Below are 19,669 nucleotides of genomic sequence, written 5' to 3' on the forward strand. Positions count from 1 at the left end.
TGGTGTGTGCATTATACAACATGATTACTGCATTAAATATGAACCTCTGCTTTGTCTGCTGACCAAATATTACTGGAACATCTCTCTTGTTTGTCCAGATGCTTATAAAACAGACTGTGTTGATGGTGCAAATGGAAAGAACCTTCTTTGAATTATCAGCTACAAATATTATCATTATATACATAATTTAAATTAATCACATTGTGTTATGGCTGATTATATTTGAGCTATAGACTAAAGCCTCTTTTTGCAGCATTGTTCGGCATTTTAAATATGTTTTGACCCTTATTACTGTAATTATGAACCTCTAATTTCTCTTTTGATGTAACTGAACTTACAGAAGGTTGAAGACATAGCTCATCTATTAATCTGTGATTTTTTTTAAGCATACTTTTTTTTCAGGATCTGAAGTTTTCTTTGTTCAAGTGCTTGTTCTGAATAGATGTCCTTGATTTTTTATCAATACAGTTTTCATTTTAACATTAAGGTGAGCACACTCCATTGAAACCCTAAAAAGGGAGGCTTTAGGTGTTGTGTTTCTCAGTCTTCCCTCACTTGTGATTATCAAAGCAGCATGTTCAATAATGATACAAAAACAAAAATACATGGAACAAAATTAAGATGTTTAAGGAACATTTATATAACATTAATATTCACTAATGAATGTGTATGTAAAAAACAAGAAAAATGAAACATTAGAGACAATGTTGCTTTAAAACATGTAAAAAAAAGTAACATTCTGCCAAATAGGTTTTGTGCTCTTATCTCATGAGCATTGAGTTATTCATACATAATGTACAGTATACAAGCCTTGAGTTTAACAATTCATGCATTCATAGTTGTTTATTTTTGCATACATATGAGGAAAACAATTATAGAAATAAATCACATCACATCTTATTCTTAGCATTTATTTTTAACGATATCTCTATTATTTTCTTGCAGATGTGGCCACTAGCTGGCAGCCTTGCTCTTTTTTATGTCATTCATAGGCAACGGTTTTTATTTACTACACATCAGCCACATCTGTAAATCAATTTTAACATGTCTTATCCTCATTATAACACAATAAGTTTGATTCCCATACATTATCATCTTATCTTACAGTCAGTATATTTTACCATTTCTTACATTTGCATATTAACCCACAAAGGACATACAATTCCTCTTGGATTTGCGAGCTGCTATTATTTCTAGTGTACATACTCTGCATAAAAAACAGCTGTATTACATCTGTTAATAACAAAGCCAAAGTATAAAGATATGTATTTATATACTGTCGCCTACTACACCACTCCTTTGTTTGCATTAGGGACATTCAGGTTATTCCCAAGTGTGTGTGTGTGTTTGTGGAGGGAAGGGAGGGGGCAGGTACCAGCCTTTGAGCCCCTCCTCCTCGGAGCCACGGTACGCCTCTGTTCCAATGGAAGCAGGTGGGATCCCCGGCCTCCTCCAATCACATCCTCCCTCTGTGCGCGTGGGGGAGCCCTGGCAGGACCCAACCAACTTCCACACGCACACAGGAAAAGTCGGGAAAACACATCTGTCCCCGCATGTCGCTGTTTCTGCATTTCTGCATGTATTTTTAAAGCTGTTCCGGTGAATTTTAGCAGGGGAGCGGTGCGCCGGAGCGCTGCTGGAGGAGTTATCGCCACTTGGCCGCTGTTGTGGGCGGTGTAACGTGCCAGCGCTGGGACGGTTCGCTGCGATGGAGAGCATGCACTAACCGGATTTGGATTTTTTAAATTTTTCTTGGATTACTCCCCGTTTAACAGACCCGGTTAGTTTCCCGTTCATTTTATCCTGGTTTTACTGTCAGTGTGGAGTGGTGAATACTTTCAAAATGCCTGCAAAAACCAAGTACAACCTCGTTGATGATGGGCATGATTTGAGGATCCCTTTGCACAACGAGGAAGCGTTCCAGCATGGGATCAACTTCGAGGCAAAGGTAAATGCACTAACAACTGGGAATTGTTATGATAGCGTCTCGAATATGTTTTTGTTGTCTTTGTTAGCCAACCTGTCCAAACAGCCCCCACTGTAGTACTCTGTGAAGGTATTTAAACTGCTAAAGCTTAGTCATATAAAGTGAGTCGCCTTAGTAAATCCACTCCAAGAGATGTCGGCTAACTAAAGTTAGCTAACCTACCTAAAGTAAATTGTTAGCTAGTTGAGAGACTTAAGTTGAGTTATTTATGACATAAAGTGGACACTTGAACTGTTTGAGTGAATAAAATACAGGTGAATGCCAACTATGGTTTCATTAATGTGTTGTACCTGTCATATTTCACCTTCCCGGCAACAGTACATCGGCAGTCTGGATGTGACGCGGCCGAGCAGCCGAGTGGAGATAGTGGCTGCGATGAGAAGAATACGGGTTAGTGCATTTATTTCCTATTATATTCATTAATATCCAATAAACATGACTGGTAGGATACCACAATAAATGTTTAAGATGAACACTTGTCCACTACTGTATTCGGCATGTGTATGAATGACCAAACAGCAAGCTGTCAAGAAGTGTCAACTTTTCAACTGTCATCTGTCCTTCCTTGTGAAGTTAATTATGATGGAAGACTTTGGGAATTTGAGCCGATTGAGTTAATTATTACATTATTACTTTAGTTTCACACTTCCTCTGATAGAGAACATTGTGGAATATAAACATTATTGCATTAACTTGGTGACCTTTCCCACTGAAGCCAGAGAGAATAGCTTAACAAATTACCAATTCGAGGCGTAACGTGGTGTGAAAAAGACTATTTCACTCACTAACTACGGTGGTATCATTCAGAAATAGATTGCCAGTTATGAAAGCACCTTGGAGTCTAAACGTGCAGACTTTGTTCTGTCCAGGCTTATTTTGGCATGACCTGCTGGGAGGCTTGGTCTCCCATGTGCCCTGTCACTGTTTTGAAGTTTCCTTTGAAGCAATGCAATGGAGTGTGATCTTTCTCCCCCACCCCTCTCCCTCTTTCTGCTGTGTAAATGTAAGATTTACAGCTTTTTCAGCTCCAGAAACCAGACTTAATCTTAATCAGTGTGTCTGTCAGCTTGGCAGCAGTTGGTTTAGCAACCTAATAGGCTGTGCCAGTGGTGTGTAGAGGTATTTGAGGATTATGGTGATGAACTTGTAGGTGTGCTATGATTAACCGATGATACCTTCAAAACCACCCTCAAAGGCACACAGGCGCATGTCTTTACAGCCCACAATTTTAGAGGATTTTGAGTGCAAATAACTTCCATCTTTAACGTTCACCTTAGCTTATTGAAAAGGCCAGTCGTTGTCTGTATCTGCATGTCGTTGTCTGAAAGTTAATTCCAACAGGAATCCCACTCTCAGATACATGTGTTCTCACACAGCTGAGCACAAGGTGCAAAATGTTCTTATTGCCCTTTTCACAGAAGTAACTCGCTTCTATAAAATGGACCTCCCAGTGTTGCTGCCTTGGCAGCTGTGGTTGTTGGCAGGAAAAAATGCTTTTTTTTGGCTCCTTTAGTGTGATAATGGTTCAACACTGGCTTGACAACACAATAGAGGGAAACCACAGGTATCTAGCTTGGAAGAGAGGTCACTCTGGACAGCATGGGAGCGATGAAGGCATTTGTTTTACTTGGGTTGGCACTTATCCAAACTTTAACTTAAAGGTCGTTACACACCAAGCCGATTTTCGGCGTCGTTAGATGTCGGGCCGTCGATGAGCGTCGTGTCGCCCTACACAGATTGGTGTGTCTTGGTGTGTACTGCACCGTCGTGTCTTTTCGGACGTGCCGACACATTCCGCCACCGATTCGATATGTTGAATCGGGAGGCCGTCGGCCAAATAAATCACTCTGATTGGCTGTTCAGCTTAGCGAATCAGTGCATGAGAAGCGAAACGGAAGTGAGGGACCCAGACAAACTATTAAAACATCTGGGATGTCATTTAACTCCAACTCTCGACACAGGTTCGGGAAAGCCCCATGAGCTTCTCGCAGAGTGAAAATGGAACGCAGACGCTATTTGTTGTTTGTTTATATCACACAGTCTGTTCTTCTTCTCTCGGTGTATCACGCAGTCTGTCTTCTGGTTGTTGCCTCTTTTGAATGATGAATGCACACTACCGCCGCCTGCTGGTAAGGAGAGTTATTGCCACTCACGCATGCGCAGTTCGTATGTGCAACTTGGCCGTCGGCTGAAGTCTTTGCGGTGTGTTCCAGTGCGAAACATGGCCAAGGAGACGTGAGGCGACGTGAGGCGACGTGAAGCGACGTTACGTCGGGACTTGTTCTTTGGTGTCAGTTTGGTGTGTAAGGACCTTAACAGGAAAGGATAAAAACTACATGTGGTGCACAAAAGTTGTTGAACAAATGAACAGTGATCGATTTATTTGCAGAGACATTTTAGCTGTTTGACTGAAGATGGCTATCATATTGATTTAAAAGGATCTGACTGTTAAGTTTTGTATTTTTTGACTCTACTTGACAGACTCGTGTAACAAAGGAAAACAAATATGCTTAAAGAGCACCATTATTATTTTATCCACTATATTTTATTATTTATAATTTCAGGAAAAATTGGGAAAAATAAATAAAAAAAGACAATTGTATTGGTTTATACTTGATTTGGACACACAGAAACATCTCTTGCTTAGTGTTATGACTACAACATTAAAATACATCACTCATTCCAACAAGACTGGTCCCATTTGTGCTGTTTAACCAAAACATTTTGAAAGGCTATCATGATCTTGATTCATACAGGAATGAAGAAACATTTATAGAGATGTTTTAGTATGACAAATAAAAGATGTCGCTCCCTGAAAGCTGAAAGCAGCCCAAGAAAGTTCTTGGGAGCTGTTTGCAGACAAAGCATGGTAAAGACATATTTCAGCTGTTGAATAGGCATGAAAATACATTTTTCACAGACAAATGTTTTCTCTTAACTTATGATGATGAATAGATTTTGAATGCCTTTCCACGCGTCAAGTCTAGCTGTCCTTTCTTCTGTTAAAGGCTTGACACAGAAAGGTGTTCTGGTTTTCTTTCTCAAACTCTGACAATGCTTTTGGCTGCAGCGAGTAACACTTTCTCTGCTTTTCCAAAGTATTTCAGGGATAATAGGCGCTTTCACACCAAGTACTTTTCCCAGGAATAGTTCCCAGGACTTTTATTTCCTGGAACTATCTAGTAAATCACGTTCACACCGGAATAAGTCCCTGAGGGAGCTGCTGACGTCACTTCTTCTTCTGCTTTGGGTTTACTGGCAGGCCGCAACAACTTCACGGCGTATACTGCCACCCGAAATCCCCGGCCGGAAGTCCCCTGGAGTTTGGGGACTGGCTTCAATAGAAGCTGCTGGGAGTCTTCCCAGCAGCTTCTGAAGCCTTCCGAGTAAATCGCCAGAAGCGCCGACACCTCCTCATCACTCCACCGCTCCCATGTTCTCTTTTGTGTTGCCATAAGTTAGTCTCTTTCCGTTGGTGCGCTGGGCTAATGCTAATGTTAATAATGCTAATGCGAGCAAATAAAATGGCGGCTTCACAAAAACTTTTCAGAGTTTTACAGGGCGTGGTTTGCAATTCGCCCAGCCAATCAGAAATTGGAACCTTTTTCTCCCCAGGAAAGTCCTTGCTCTCTAGCAGGGACTAAAAAGGGGCAAAATGTTCTACTTCCAGATCTTTTTGGTGTGAACGCAAAATCCCAGGAGCTATCCAAACTATTCCTGGGAAAAGTACTCCGGTGTGAAAGCGCCTATTAAAGCAAGGACAGACTCCCCTAGTTTCTAAGATGCACTTTTTTGTAACTTTTGATGCCTTGTGGAGTTTTTAAAAGAACGCTCGGTAAAACGATGCTCCCCACAGCTTCCGGTCTTTTCCAAGATTTCTAACAGCCTCGTCTTTCTGCACTGTCAGCCTGAGCTATGCTGGTCGCCAGGCGACCGCTTGATATATGTGACCCGCTCTATCGAAATCAGTCGGAAGTCGCAACGGCTCATTTCAAAATAAACGTGGATTTGCGTAAAAAACAATTTGTTCGGGGTTCAGGTGTTTTGTTTGATTTTAAACAAACAAAGTCTTGGCTTTCAGAATATGAAACTTTTATTTCCAAAATCACATGATAAATACATTTTTGAAGCTTGTAAAGGGGACGAAGACAGGCACCTCTCACTCGCAATCTGCTCTTCCGCAGCGCCGCCCCCCCTCCCTCCGGTTGACATTATGAATGTACGCGTATAGTAATCATAAATAACACGGCAGGGTCCGTTACAGTTTGTTTTCATCTGATTTCAATTAAACAAAGTATTGGCTTTCAGAATATTAAACTTGTTTCAGCAAATTCAGATGATAAATACAACTTTGAAGCTTGTAACAGCATAATTACAAGCGGAGAACGGAGTAACTTTACGTCACAGCAGGCATAACAACAGCCGGTGTTTCTCGTGAGGCTTTTCCCCGGGAAACAAACACAATACACACAAATGCAAAATTACACAAACACACACACAACACCACACACACACACACATACACACACACACACACACACACACACACACACACACACACACACAACACACACACACACACACACACACACACACACACACACACACACACACACACACACACACACACACACACACACACACACACACACACACACACACACACCACACACCCACACACACACACACACACACACACTCGAGCTTCCCCCAGACCAGTAATCCAAACGAAAATATCTTCCCTCCGTAGTATTTTGATAATTTGCTAATAATCAATCAGATCGATGGATTCCAGAGAAGAGAAAACTTTGAAGGCCTTTTTCTCAAAATGATGACTCGGTAACAGTCATTATATAATGTGACATATTTTGCTTAATATTTGGAGTACAACAACAATCCTGATATCATTAGAAAGCTAGGAATCTCCTCTTTCCAGCAGTGTATACAACTCAAAATGTGTCTTCGGGTCAATGCGACTGATTTAGATGGAGCAGGTCACATATGGTGTCATTGTTCATTGTGTGCATGAGTCACCTGTAAGCCAGTCGCTGATAACAAACTAATGACACGGCAAAACAGGAAACAGCCACCTACAGTGCAGCAATACGTGCAGCGCCGCAGGATATTGAGTCGTTTTTAGTTCTCATACGTACACACACACTCACACACTGACACACACACACTTTGTTGTGCATGTTATTCTGGAATGATTAATTAGATGTCCCAGAATAATTGAGAAAGCAAAGCTTATCGCAGAAGTGTATTCGTATTCTTACCTCGTCTGTTTCGGGCTGCAATTTACTATAATTTTCAGTATGGATTAACCTTGTTTGTTTGCTTTTTTTGGGCAAATATTTGATAGATCAAGTAACTTTTTCTAATTTAAATGGTTTATAAGTAGATTCATTCATAATGCAGTTCTGGGTATGCTTATTTCATTGGCTTGTTCCTGTATTTGGCACAATGACAAAAGCGTTTATAAAATCTGTCCTAAAGTAGAAAATGCACATATTTTGGAACTATTGTTGAAGCTAAAACAAGGAACGTGAATTCATTACCAAGACTGTCGATAATTTCTGTCGACAAACTAATCCATGCGGTTCCAGGGCCAGTTCGGAGCTAGAGCCTGAAAAGCACCGTATACAAATTGTAACAAGCAGTAGCGCTGAGCAAAGTGACTAGAATGCAACCACACACTTATAAAAAAAACACACTTTATAAAGTCAGGCAACACTAACCAGGCTTCGTGTGATTCTGTTTATTTGTGCCTTTCTTTGACCATCCGTTCGCTGTCATTGATCATTGTGGAGAGCAGGCAGACGTTTTGTTTTGTATTATAGCAGCTATCGGATGGAATCAATACATGGGCTGCACAGGTTGTCATGTCCGACTATCACAAGTAGAATCATAATGAAAAATGTGCCTGTAGAAAACGGCTTATGCCACAATAGGATAGCAACAAGTAGTCAAGATAGTCAGTTTAGCTTTGGTTGCTGCCATGTGAGCTAACGGGAGAATAAACTCCGGTGGAAGAGCAGCACTGCAGCGGTCTGTAAAAAGCCGCTGAAACACATTAATAAACAATGAACTCTGGAGAAAAGTATAAGGTTGGAGAAGTCGTTATTTAATTTAATCTGGCTTCGTATGATTAAAAGCAACACGATCATCGACCCGACGCAGTCCCCCATTGTTGTTGTAGTGAACGCCGTTGGGGAGAAAATCAGCGACGTAAACGGTGACGTCATGACGCAGCAGCGGCAGCACCAGTCGGGCTCTGGGCGGTGTGAACCAAACAGTGGCTGAAAAGAAAAACCGGTTCCGAACCAGAAAAGCTCTAGCACGGAGCTAGAACGGGAACCGCGTTGGTGTGAAAGGGGCATGATAGGGATTGAATGAGTTTAAGGACATCCAGCATAAAGCCATCTTATCTCACATGCTGAGATGAACATGCTGCCTACTATAAAGCCCCCTACAAATTAAATGTATTATCATTATCTGGCAAAGTCTGGGTAACAGCTAATCTGGTTAAAAGGAGACAAAACCTATGCAGTGAATTAAAGGGATTCATTTCTCATTAATCTGTTTTTGCTGGGTTAACTGAGTGATGGAAGATGGAGCAGCATGGGACGAGAAGATTAGAAGCGTCGGGAGGAGACTGAAAGAGTAGCGGTGGTGTGGTGTGGAAATTGAGGGGAATAGACAGAACTACAATTGCTTTGTCCATCCTGTCAAAGTATGGACCAGGTTACACCTAGCCGCCACAAGCATCTTTTTAACACCGAAACGTCTTGAGTTCACTTATAGTTATATGGCAGTATTGTGGTCTTTTTTAAAAGAAATCAAACTGTTTATGCAATCAGACGAGCGAGACTGGCACTTGCTCTATACTGCAATGAAAAAGTAGGCTGTAGATGCAATATTATTAGAATTATAATGTAATATCATGACAGAATTCTATACATTCTAATTTATAAGTCTATAACATGTCATGAATTTTGAATTAATGCTTGTGATCATTATATGACCAACATTTCACCGATAGTTAATATACATTAGGCGTGTTGAAATATTTGTTTTTAATGAATCTGCTCATTTTATTGCTGTAACAATCAAATATTTGCTGTTTTTACTAGATTAAAAAGCACACATTATTCTCACCAGCACCTAATTTATTGTTAATTGATCATTAAACAGAGTAATTGTTTCAGCAGTGTGACGAGATACTTTTGCAGTATTTTTCATTAAATCATGAATTTAACTGTTTGGCCAAAACACTGACGAAATTCAAAAGAAAATCTACAAACTAGGACTTCATTAATCCATCATGGTAAGTTATCCCTGCTGGGATCCATCAAGTGAGACACCAATATATCCTGTGACAGCTACATTTGAGTAATTACATGGTTCTGAGTGCCTCTGAGTACACACAGACACAGTGCTATATCGACTGTTGCACACGGAGATAGTCACAATATTTATGCTCAAATGTAGCCGTGGTTATATTTGTTTTAGAACTGTATCATTTCCCAACACCCCCTTGTCATGACTTTCTCTGGAATTTAGGATAGCATCCTTTGTCAATTAACAAGTATCTTTTTATCATACAACCTTAATGGTTAATGATGAAAACGAAAGTTAATCGAACAAAGGAGGGAAAAAAACAGAAATAAAGATGAAAAGGAAATAGAAAGATGCTTAATTGATGGAGTGATAATTACATTTGCAGTGTTTTTATTTTGGCAGTTGTCTCACATAAATCTATTTTTTTTTAATGATCAATGCTGGGTAAAATGATTTGATTGACGTTAACAAGATCTAGAATCTGTCTAATTAATCCACCTGGATTAAAACAGGTGCGTCTCAGCGGAGATGTCTTTCATTGGGAAAATATAATTCATATTCTGGTTATTTATATTTATACTACTTAGAATGCTGTGCTGTGTTTCCTCAGTGATAAATAAGCACACACTTCTGTCATTCTCTGCAGCCTCCTTATGATAATTCATTACAGGAAGGATTTAAGGGAGAACTCTATGTTTTTTAATGGACAACATTTCTTTATGGTGTAATCATGTGTTGCACAGTATAAACCGAAAGAGTTTTCTTGAAATCTCCCTTCAAGAACCAACATTTACTGTGAAAAATACAACTAATGTGGCCGTAAACCAAATGGGAACACAGCCAATCCTGGTTTATTAAGAGTTTAGCAAATGTGGCTGCCCTTCTCCATACATGCCTGTGCCTTGGCTCACTAAGGCAACAGCGGAGTACCCGCTCTGTCCCGTAAACACCTCTGAGGACCAGATGCATCCAAAAAGATCCTGCAGAAACGTTCTGCTTTGGTCTGTCACCTGCCTCGCACGCACGCACGCACGCACGCACGCACGCACGCACGCACGCACGCACGCACGCACGCACGCACGCACACACACACACACACACACACACTCAATTTGAAATGATGCGATTCTCAAATCGCAAAGCCTGCGATTATTTTTTAAATTATTTTCTTCTTGTGTGTCAGTCATCCACATCAATCAGAAGTGCTATTAATAAAATAGTTGTTTGTTTTCATTAAGACCCAACAGCTTTAGAGATCTTGTATCAGCTGACTCATACTTTATAACACCAGATAATTGTAAAAACAAATGCATGTTGCTTAGAAATTTGGCTACTAGATATGGGCTAATCTTATCTAATACAATATATAAATATATGTTAAAAATAAATAAATTGGATAGAGTATAAGCCAGCTCTCAACATATCACACGTAAAGATTTAACTGTTTCTCTAAATGTTTTTTGTTCGGGCTGCAACGAATGATCATTTACATTTATTGTTTGTTTCAGGCTATACAAATAGTGAAAAATGTCTTTCTCAGAGTCTCAGGTGTTTTCTTTAAGCATCTTGTTTTTTTTCAGTCCACCCCAAAGATATTTAGTTTCATGTGAGTCATTGCTGCTTCACTCAGCTTTTAAACGGTTCTTTTAAAGAGCACCATGGCATCTGCTAGCCTATAAAGGTTATCACCACACTTTGAGGACATGGCTGGTGACCAGCACCTGTGTATACTATGGAAATGTGTTTTTATTTAAATAATAAAAAACATTTCATAGCATGGACTCAGGAAATGGTGACGGATTGGTATGTCTGGAGGGAGATATCCTCAATATTTGAAGACTATTTTATGTTTGTCCTCCTCCCTACTGTTTTGAAATGTGTAAATATTCAGCAATTATGTATACATAAAGTATGGATGAATATCTTCGAGGGACATTTTAAAGCTTCTCTTTGTGGTCTTCTAACCTTTCCTCTGTTCGGTTTGGTGGTAGTGTTCAAAGGCAATTTTTTTTCTAACTTAAGGTCACAGTTGAAAGGTCAAAAAGTGAGCTGATAATAAGCCTTGCATGGCTCATTACCCTTCATCCCATTACTCTTCCTCCTCCTTAACTAGGGAGGCTGTGGCGCAGTGGACTAGTGCGTTGGTGTTCGGATCAGGGGAGCATAGGTTCAAACCCCGCTGCATGTCATTGTGTCCCTGGGCAAGACACTTCACCCCAAATTGTTCCTGTGGGGATTGTCCACAGTATTGAGTATGTAAGTCGCTTTGGATAAAAGTAACATGTAATGTAATATGTTGTAACTTCTGCTTTTCTGCACTGGAGGTGATTGGATTGACAGGTCAGTTTAGCATGATGGGTATTTGTGTAACTCAAGTAAATGTGTCACTCAGTTTGCTCATTGTCACGTTAATCTAGACTACTGCTGCTTTCCACTGTCCCAACACGAGAGTCAGGCTGTAAATGTCACATAAGCTCAGTGTATCTAAAAAGTGGCTAATGCTTAACTAGCTTTATTGTTCTCCAGAGAGTAAATGGGTTGATGAGCCGCAGACTATTCAGACACTCCATGCCCACTGCCTGAGAGAGTGCGAGTCAAAGTGAAACTTGTCTATTATTTAGTTACCCATGAATCTTCAGCCTATTACAAGATGCATTATGCAAATTGCTTATAGCTAAAGGGACAACGATGCAAGGCTTGCTTAAGAAACGTTAAGTAACTCGGTTGCAAGCAGTGTAATGATTTATTCAACTGCATACCGCAGGAGACAACCTGGTTGAATTGAAATCAGCCAAGGCGTTTAGTTAAATACACCCAACACAAGATCGGCCGCCGATCGATATCTGCCGATATTGACTCTCTGCCGATCGATCGGTGCTCTCTATAAATGCCGACCGGGAGAGCCAATCACATGACGTAAAATACATGACACTTCTCTCTGTGCGCGGCAAAACAAGCTCGCCAAAATGGCTTCACCAGTCTGGCAGTATTTTAAGGTGTCCGAAAAAGACAATAAAATAGCGGTATGCAACGTGTGTGAAGCAGAAATCCTGCAGCTCCACCCGCTGTGACGGACCGCTGAGCGGAGCAAAACACACACAGAGGCCCAATCCCAAACCACGCCCTACACACTACCCACTCCGTGACGGAGTGAACTCCGTGGCGGAGTGACACTCGCAGCTCAATGAGGCTCCCTACTGACAGATGGAGGGAGTAAATACAGCGGCAAGCTTTGGGGACGGCCTCCCCTCTCTCCGGCAGAAACAGGAAATGCTGTAACTGTATGTAACAACGGTTTCAAATCAGCATCTCTTAGACAAAGAATTAAAATTAATAACTCAAATAACACTCCAAACATCTTTAATTGTGTTTTTTTGTAAAGCTCTTTTTGTTTTCAACCTGATTTTCATAAGCTTCTTAGTTTTTGCAACAGTCTGTAAATATACACAACTTTATAATAAAATGCATACATTTACACAGCGTTGAGTCCGATCAGGTAGTGACCGGTCTCAAGTCAGCACCGATGCAGACTCGCTGTTTGAGGGCTTGATAACCCACTCCCCCCTCCACACTCGTTGGTTTGGAACAGCACTTAATGTGGCGGACCCTCCGCGCAAACGTAGGGGTATGGTGTACTGGTGGTTTTGGGATTGGGCCTAAGAGTTAGACCTAACACACTTGGCTATTTTATCTACCTCTGGAACAAGCTAAACTAGTTATACATATTTTTATTCTTCACTGTCGGGTCACTCATTACTGGATCAGCGAGCTGCATGAGATACTGACGGGCTGTCAGGGGAGGGAGAGAGGAAAAGAGAGCGCTTCCGCTAATTTCTCCCGTGTTATTATCCAAAGTTAATTTAAACTTGAATAATGTACTTCATTTGAATGTAATAATTATGTTGGTTGTTGTTTGTGGAAGCGCCAGTGAAAGAGCACCATTAGCTGAGTTTTAAACATCACTTTAAATGGAAGATCCCCATAGCCCCCATCCACACGATCGGATCGGCGATCGGTATCGGCCGATACTGATACCGGCGATCGGCCCCAACATTGGCGATCGGAGCATACCTATCCATAATGTGATATATTCTCATTATATTAAAGCATCAATAGTCAACTCAACGAAATCGTTACAATATCAATATGGAGGTCAAACATATTGTGATATATGATTTCCTTTTATAGCCCAGGAATAGTTCAGGAGACAATTATTTGTGTTAATCTTTTGCAACTTATCTCCTACCGACTGAAAACTACCCCAAAAATGGTTAAAACAGATCCAATAGCTGAGAGGAGAATATCAACTGTCACAATAAAACTGCATGTGGTTTGTTGGCCTTCCGTTTATATGGAAAAAGTAACCTGACAATGTGTTTGTTTGGTGGTAACCAATTGCCTGCCCACAAATCGATATCTCAAAATCAACCCTTCCATTATTTCAGTGGGTCCTGGTTGCTTTGAAAAGTAGGCTAAGCCCGGGAGCCTTCAAACCTTTGTCCCAGCCACCTCTTTTAGCTTCTCTGGGGCATACCAAAGTCTTCTCAGACTTAATTAGATATGAATAATTCCTCCGCTGTATTCTTAGTCTGCCCTGGGGTGTCTTCCCTGTTGTACCTGCTTGGAATACCTCCAGAGGGAGATTTCTAGAAACCCATCTACCTCCACCAAACCCCTTTACGATGAATGATTGTTTTTTGTACTCCAAGCTCTCTCTGGAGGTTTGAGCCTTCTAAAGGTCAAGCACCATGGGATGTGGAAGCTTGTATCTCTGATTCCTTTATTCTTTTTTCATTTTGCATCATGACGATAGATGAGGGTTTGCATGTAGATTGGCATGTAAATTCACCTTTAGACTCACTTTCTTTATCACTATAATAACGTATGTTAATGCACTGGCAAACAAAACATCAGGGTAGACTTAAAAACAATGTCCAATACAAAATAAAAAATGACAGACAAATAGGCAGCTCAGTCTGAATATCAGGCTAATTTTATGCTGTACAAAAAATGTGTGTGAAATGTTCGTAATTTAACCACATTTACTGTTTACTTACACTTCCTGCGTGGTTTCCCTAGTGATGCTAAGGGCTGTAAATCAAACAGAAATACATTTAGCTTTTAACTGATCTATTTCTCTCTACCAACACTCTATATTTGTATCTTTGCAAAGTCTCTTCATCTTGTCCCCTATCTTTTTTCTCTCCAATCCCACCTTTTCATCACTGGCCGGCCCCCTTTCCTTCCCCCCCACGCAGTCCTTTTTCCTCGGAAACAATCCGTTAAGCCCTTCACATCGCCCTGCCCTTCATCAGAGGCCGAGAGAAACTGTGGCTGATTCACGGCTTCTTTTTCTGAGAAACTGGAGGCGATCTTTGTCACTCCCTGCTGTAACTAATGGAGACAGCAACTTAATTTGATCCCTCCCTTCTCATAATTAACGTCCGCCATGCCACAGAAACATATCTCATGCCGCAGATTTTTTATTAACTTTTTAATCCAGGGGAACATTAAATAACCTGGAGATGGATATCCAAGAACCAGGTCCTAACATTTGCTCCTGGTTGTTGGAGAATTGTGCAGCTAATACTGTCGCCGTCATAAATTTAAAAAAGGAGACTTATTTATTTCAACCATGTGACTATAAGCAACAAATAAACGTTGGTATATCTCATAAAACCTTTACGTTTTAACTTTTACAACAGGGCTTTATAGAATATCTCATATCTTTGTATACCGCCTACAGTGTAGTTCCTGCTAGGGAATGAATCCTGACACACTGTTTTTGAATGTTTGTGCATGATGAAGATATCCTCCTGTTTCAGTAAAACTCACACACCACCCTCATAGCCTCCAGGCTGGCAATGACAAACTAGGCAAACAGCCTCAAACTGAGTTGTCAGCAGTATTAACTGCACTCCAATTACATCTTTACCTCCCCTGATCCCTCCCTCCATCTTTTCATTTTTCCCTTGTACTTCTCGAACCGCCGTTCACAACCCACCGCTTTGCTTGTTCGTTCTCTTTCTCCGACAAGATAATGTAATAACACACAGATGCTGCTGGATTCCCTCCTAGAGTTTTTATTTAGAAACCTTTTTTTTCCCACACCCAACCCCACACAGAGTCTAGAACATCACCTGACTCTGCACCCCCTCTTGTAAATGTCAGCACTAAATGAGGGGAATGAGTAGGGGGTTTTGCCCTGAGCAAAGCGGCGAGACGGCGGTGATCTAGGAGATTTTCAGAGGTTGATGTTGAGTTGGTTGCAAACTTTGACATAGTTGCCCCGCAGCATCAACAAGGGATGATACGGTGAGAATGATGCTGTGCCGGGCGGAGAGGAACTCTTTCAGAAGTAGAGGAAAGGTCAGCTTCAGAGGACAATCACAGAGTTTTCAATCAGCTGCCAGACATAAAATACCTGCTACAACTACAGTGATTCGCATTGGACGGAAGCTTTAATGTGTTAAAAGGTTTCAATCCTTAGTGCCTTTTCAAGTTGCCTAGTGCTGGGTTTATGTCTGTCTGGAGTCAGTCAATATGTTCCATGTGAGGAAATATCACATGGACCTGCCCCGGCCTGCCTTTAACAGCTGCCAAAACATGTCATGTGTACAACTTTATTTGGATAGCTGTATTGTTACATGATGCTCCTTATGCTCCATTAGAGGATCCTCAACAATAACAAACTAAATACTCAACTGATACCACATTTAAAGAACTGCCAGAATACTATTATCCCATTCAAATTAAGTGAGCAGGTCTAGATAAGAGCCCTTTGTATATACATGTATATCTTGTATATATTATATATATTATATGTCAAATGTATATCTTCTGGTTTAAGATTGGACAAAACAAGCGTTTTTAAAGACAACCCTGCAATCCTTTTTATTAAAAATGAGTTCCTGGAACTAAAGAGTAGATCGCGTTCACACTGGAATAAGTCCCTGAGGGAGGATTACGCAAATTAAGCCGCTGACGTCACTTCTTCTTCTTCTTCTGCTTTGGGTTTACTGGCAGGCCGCAAACAACTCCACGGCGTATATTGCCCTCCGGGACTTCGGGTGGCAGTAAATCGCCACCCAAAGTCCCGGGTAAATCGCCAGAAGCGCCGACACCTCCTCATCACTCCACCGCTCCAACGTTTTATTTTGTGTTGCCATAAGTTAGTCTCTCTCCGTTGATGCGCTGGGCTAATGCTAATGCTAATAATGCTAATGCCAGCAAATAAAATGGCGGCTTCATAAAACTTTTCAGAGTTTTACGGGCGTGCAATTGGCCCAGCCAATCAGAAAATGGAACCTTTTCCTCCCCAGGAAAGTACCACCTCTCTAGCAGGGACTGCAAAGGGGTGAAAAGGTTGGCATGAACTAGGTTGTAGTTCCAGATATTTTTGGTGTGAACGCAAAATCCCAAGAACTATCGGAACTATTCCTGGGAAAAGTACTCCGGTGTGAAAGCGCCTATAGATTGCAAATAAAAACAACAACAGTGGTACAGTCCTTAAACTCCTGTGGAGAGTTTCTCCTTCAACTGTCCTGTCGGTAATGTGTGTGTGTGTGTGTGTGTGTGTGTGTGTGTGTGTGTGTGTGTGTGTGTGTGTGTGTGTGTGTGTGTGTGGTGTGTGTGTGTGTGTGTGTGTGTGTGTGTGTGTGTGTGTGTGTGTGTGTGTGTGTGTGTGTGTGTGTGTGTGTGTGTGTGTGTGTGTGTGTGTGTGTGTGTGTGTGTGTGTGTGTGTGTGTGTGTGTGTGTGTGTGTGTGTGTGTGTGTGTGTGTGTGTGTGTGTGTGTGTGTGTGGTGTAGTGTGTGTGTGTTGTGTGTGTGTGTGTGTGTGTGTGGGTGTGTGTGTGTGTGTGTGTGTGTGTGTGTGTGTGTGTGTGTGTGTGTGTGTGTGTGTGTGTGTGTGTGTGTGATCTGCCTGGATAGCTGTTTGATTATCTGTTCGGGGGTTGTCACCTTTCTCTCTCGTCTGTCACCTTGTCTCCCTTGATTTTTGGTATTGCTTGACCTCAAACCTGATCCTTCGTTTGGAATCAAGAGCTGTAAACTCTGTCCAGCTTGTCTTCTGCATTTCTTCAGCCCATTTCTGTAAGGTGTAGCTTGTCTTAAGAGGGCACGATTGAAGAAAAACAAGGCAGTCATGCCGATTACAATGACGTTTTGACTCCTCAAGCAACAGTTCTACTGGATTACAAGTCGCTCACTGGCATGAATGCCTTCAAATAAAGAGCCGCAATTTCTCCCTCAGTCATCTTTTCAGCCTCAAGGCTCCCCTAACCGCCAATGAATATTTCTGTCCACTTTCTTCCTCTTTGTTTTCTGCACACTATCCACTTTACAGTTGAAAGTGGACTATTTACAATTGCCTTAAGGAACAGGTAAAGAATCAAATCATCCAGAAAAAGTTCCCCCTCTGGCTCTTCCTCGTTAGCATCCTCTCATTCGTTCTTTACTTCCCTAGATTTCTCTCCTGAGATCTCTTTTCCTCTCCCACTGCCGACCATTTTTAGATTACCTTCTCCTCCTCCACTTCCTGCACTTCATCTCTTTTACCTCCTCTTTTCACCCTAATCTCTCCCTGCCCTCCTCCTTCTTTTTCTTCATTCTCTCCCCCTCCCCCCTACTCCTCCCCTTTGTTTTCTTCTGGCTTTGCCTCTTGTTCCCGTCCCTCTCCTCTTCATTCTCCTTTGGTCCTTCCTCCCTCATCATTCATCCCCCTCCTTACCTTCATCTCACCCTTCTTTTCTCTACATTATGCTCCCCTGCCACCTCTTCTGCCTCCCCCAATGTAGTTTCGATCATTGTTGTACGGAATTGCCTTTCCTGCATCCTTAGCATTGTCTTCATATCTCAGCTCTCAGTGAAGGGGACCCTTCCCTTCTACACCCAGATCATGTGCCCATTTCTCTATTATATTAAGGTCTATTTATTAGTTAGCTAATTGTTGTTTTAAGGCATGGATCTGTTAATAGTTCGGGATCAATTCATGGAATTGATTCCAAAGGAGATATTTTCACATTGCTTGTTTATCAGCCAAAACCCAAAGTTGATTTATTTATAGTGACATATAAAGAGAAAAGCAGCACATCTTCATCAAAAATGTGTCCGAATGCATCACTGTATTTTCTGTAATAGCAACATTTCTACAAAGTATCAACCCATTTGACTTTTGATATGCTTGTCAGACTAGTGATGCAGTCATTTCTTATCTACACTGAGGAATTAAAATGGCTGTTTGTTATTAAACAACAGTCTGAAAATTGTTCGATTGCGTTAAATGTCATTCTGTAAATGAAAACACACATTCAATTTCGCAATTTGGCAATAGCTGGTTCTTAAAAACTCTGAAGCGCTCAAAAGGACCCTACCAATATTCCACACAAACCATTTTGTATCTCCTGCCATTGAGCTGCGCTGCAATCATGGTGGTGGCAAGATGTAGTGACTCAGTTTCTAACCATAATGACTGGTGACTATTAACTTGCAAGTGGTTGGTATTTAATAATATATTATTGGTACGTATTTAAAATAGATGTAATCAAGTGAAAGACAGTCACTGGTAAATGTGGTTGGCAGACAAGGATATGGGATGTGTTGTTGTGGTCATTTAGTTGGAATAGTTAGAGCCACCAACATTATGTTCATTGAGTTTTTAGGAACATCTGTCTTAGCCCACGAATGTTAGCTAGCTTAGCAGTGTTAGTTGGCTCATTGTATCACCCTATAAGGCTAGGCAGCTGAGAACTGCACAGGTTCTTCCTGAACAAGACATCATTGTCAAAAGTTGCATAGATAGAAAATTATACAGATCCTAGGACAGTGTGCATTACACAGCTTTTTGTAAGTAGACTTAATGGCAGTAAGGGTGACTTTTTTTACTTCCCTTCCTTTCCCAAGTTAGTATAGGCCTTTCAACTGCTCGCCTACATTGGAACTTTGGTGGATATATATACTTGAAAAAACATACAAAGAGCACATTTGGTATACAATGCTTACAGATGTACACTGGTTAATCCTCACATATATGGATATATGAGAGCACACACTCAGTGGCACAGTGCTGAGTGATAATGGCATGGAGTCATCTGCCTCTCCCACGCTGACCTTAGAGCTGCCTTCATCTATCAGCTCTGGACCCTCGACATTATCTCGCCACAGCAACCACTCCTCCGCCTATCTCCTCCCTACGGCTGCATCTCAATCCTGCAGTTGGCCCTCCTTCATCTGCTCCACTGTGCTGTATTTAATGCTTCCTCCAGCAAACTACCAAAAAACCTCTTCTATCATTATTTGTATTTTGGCGCCCCCTGTTCGTGCACTCCTCTGAACTTGCTT

General features: G+C 41.3%; 1 protein-coding gene across 2 annotated transcripts in view; it reads left to right on the forward strand.

Moving 5' to 3' along the window:
- The first annotated feature begins 1,486 nt into the window (after positions 1 to 1,486).
- The window catches only part of LOC117560486 (carboxyl-terminal PDZ ligand of neuronal nitric oxide synthase protein-like), a 263,608-nt gene continuing 245,425 nt past the window's right edge, over positions 1,487 to 19,669 (forward strand). The window contains exons 1-2 of one of the 2 annotated variants that reach the window (XM_034237337.1): positions 1,487 to 1,948; positions 2,306 to 2,377. In XM_034237337.1, coding sequence (XP_034093228.1) covers positions 1,844 to 1,948; positions 2,306 to 2,377 — 177 coding nt within the window. In that variant the 5' untranslated portion in view covers positions 1,487 to 1,843. The remainder of the gene's footprint in view (positions 1,949 to 2,305; positions 2,378 to 19,669) is intronic. The other variant, XM_034237338.1, reaches the window with a different exon arrangement.

Source organism: Gymnodraco acuticeps, unplaced genomic scaffold (genome assembly GCF_902827175.1).
Source record: "Gymnodraco acuticeps unplaced genomic scaffold, fGymAcu1.1, whole genome shotgun sequence".
In the NCBI taxonomy this organism is placed as follows: domain Eukaryota; kingdom Metazoa; phylum Chordata; class Actinopteri; order Perciformes; family Bathydraconidae; genus Gymnodraco; species Gymnodraco acuticeps.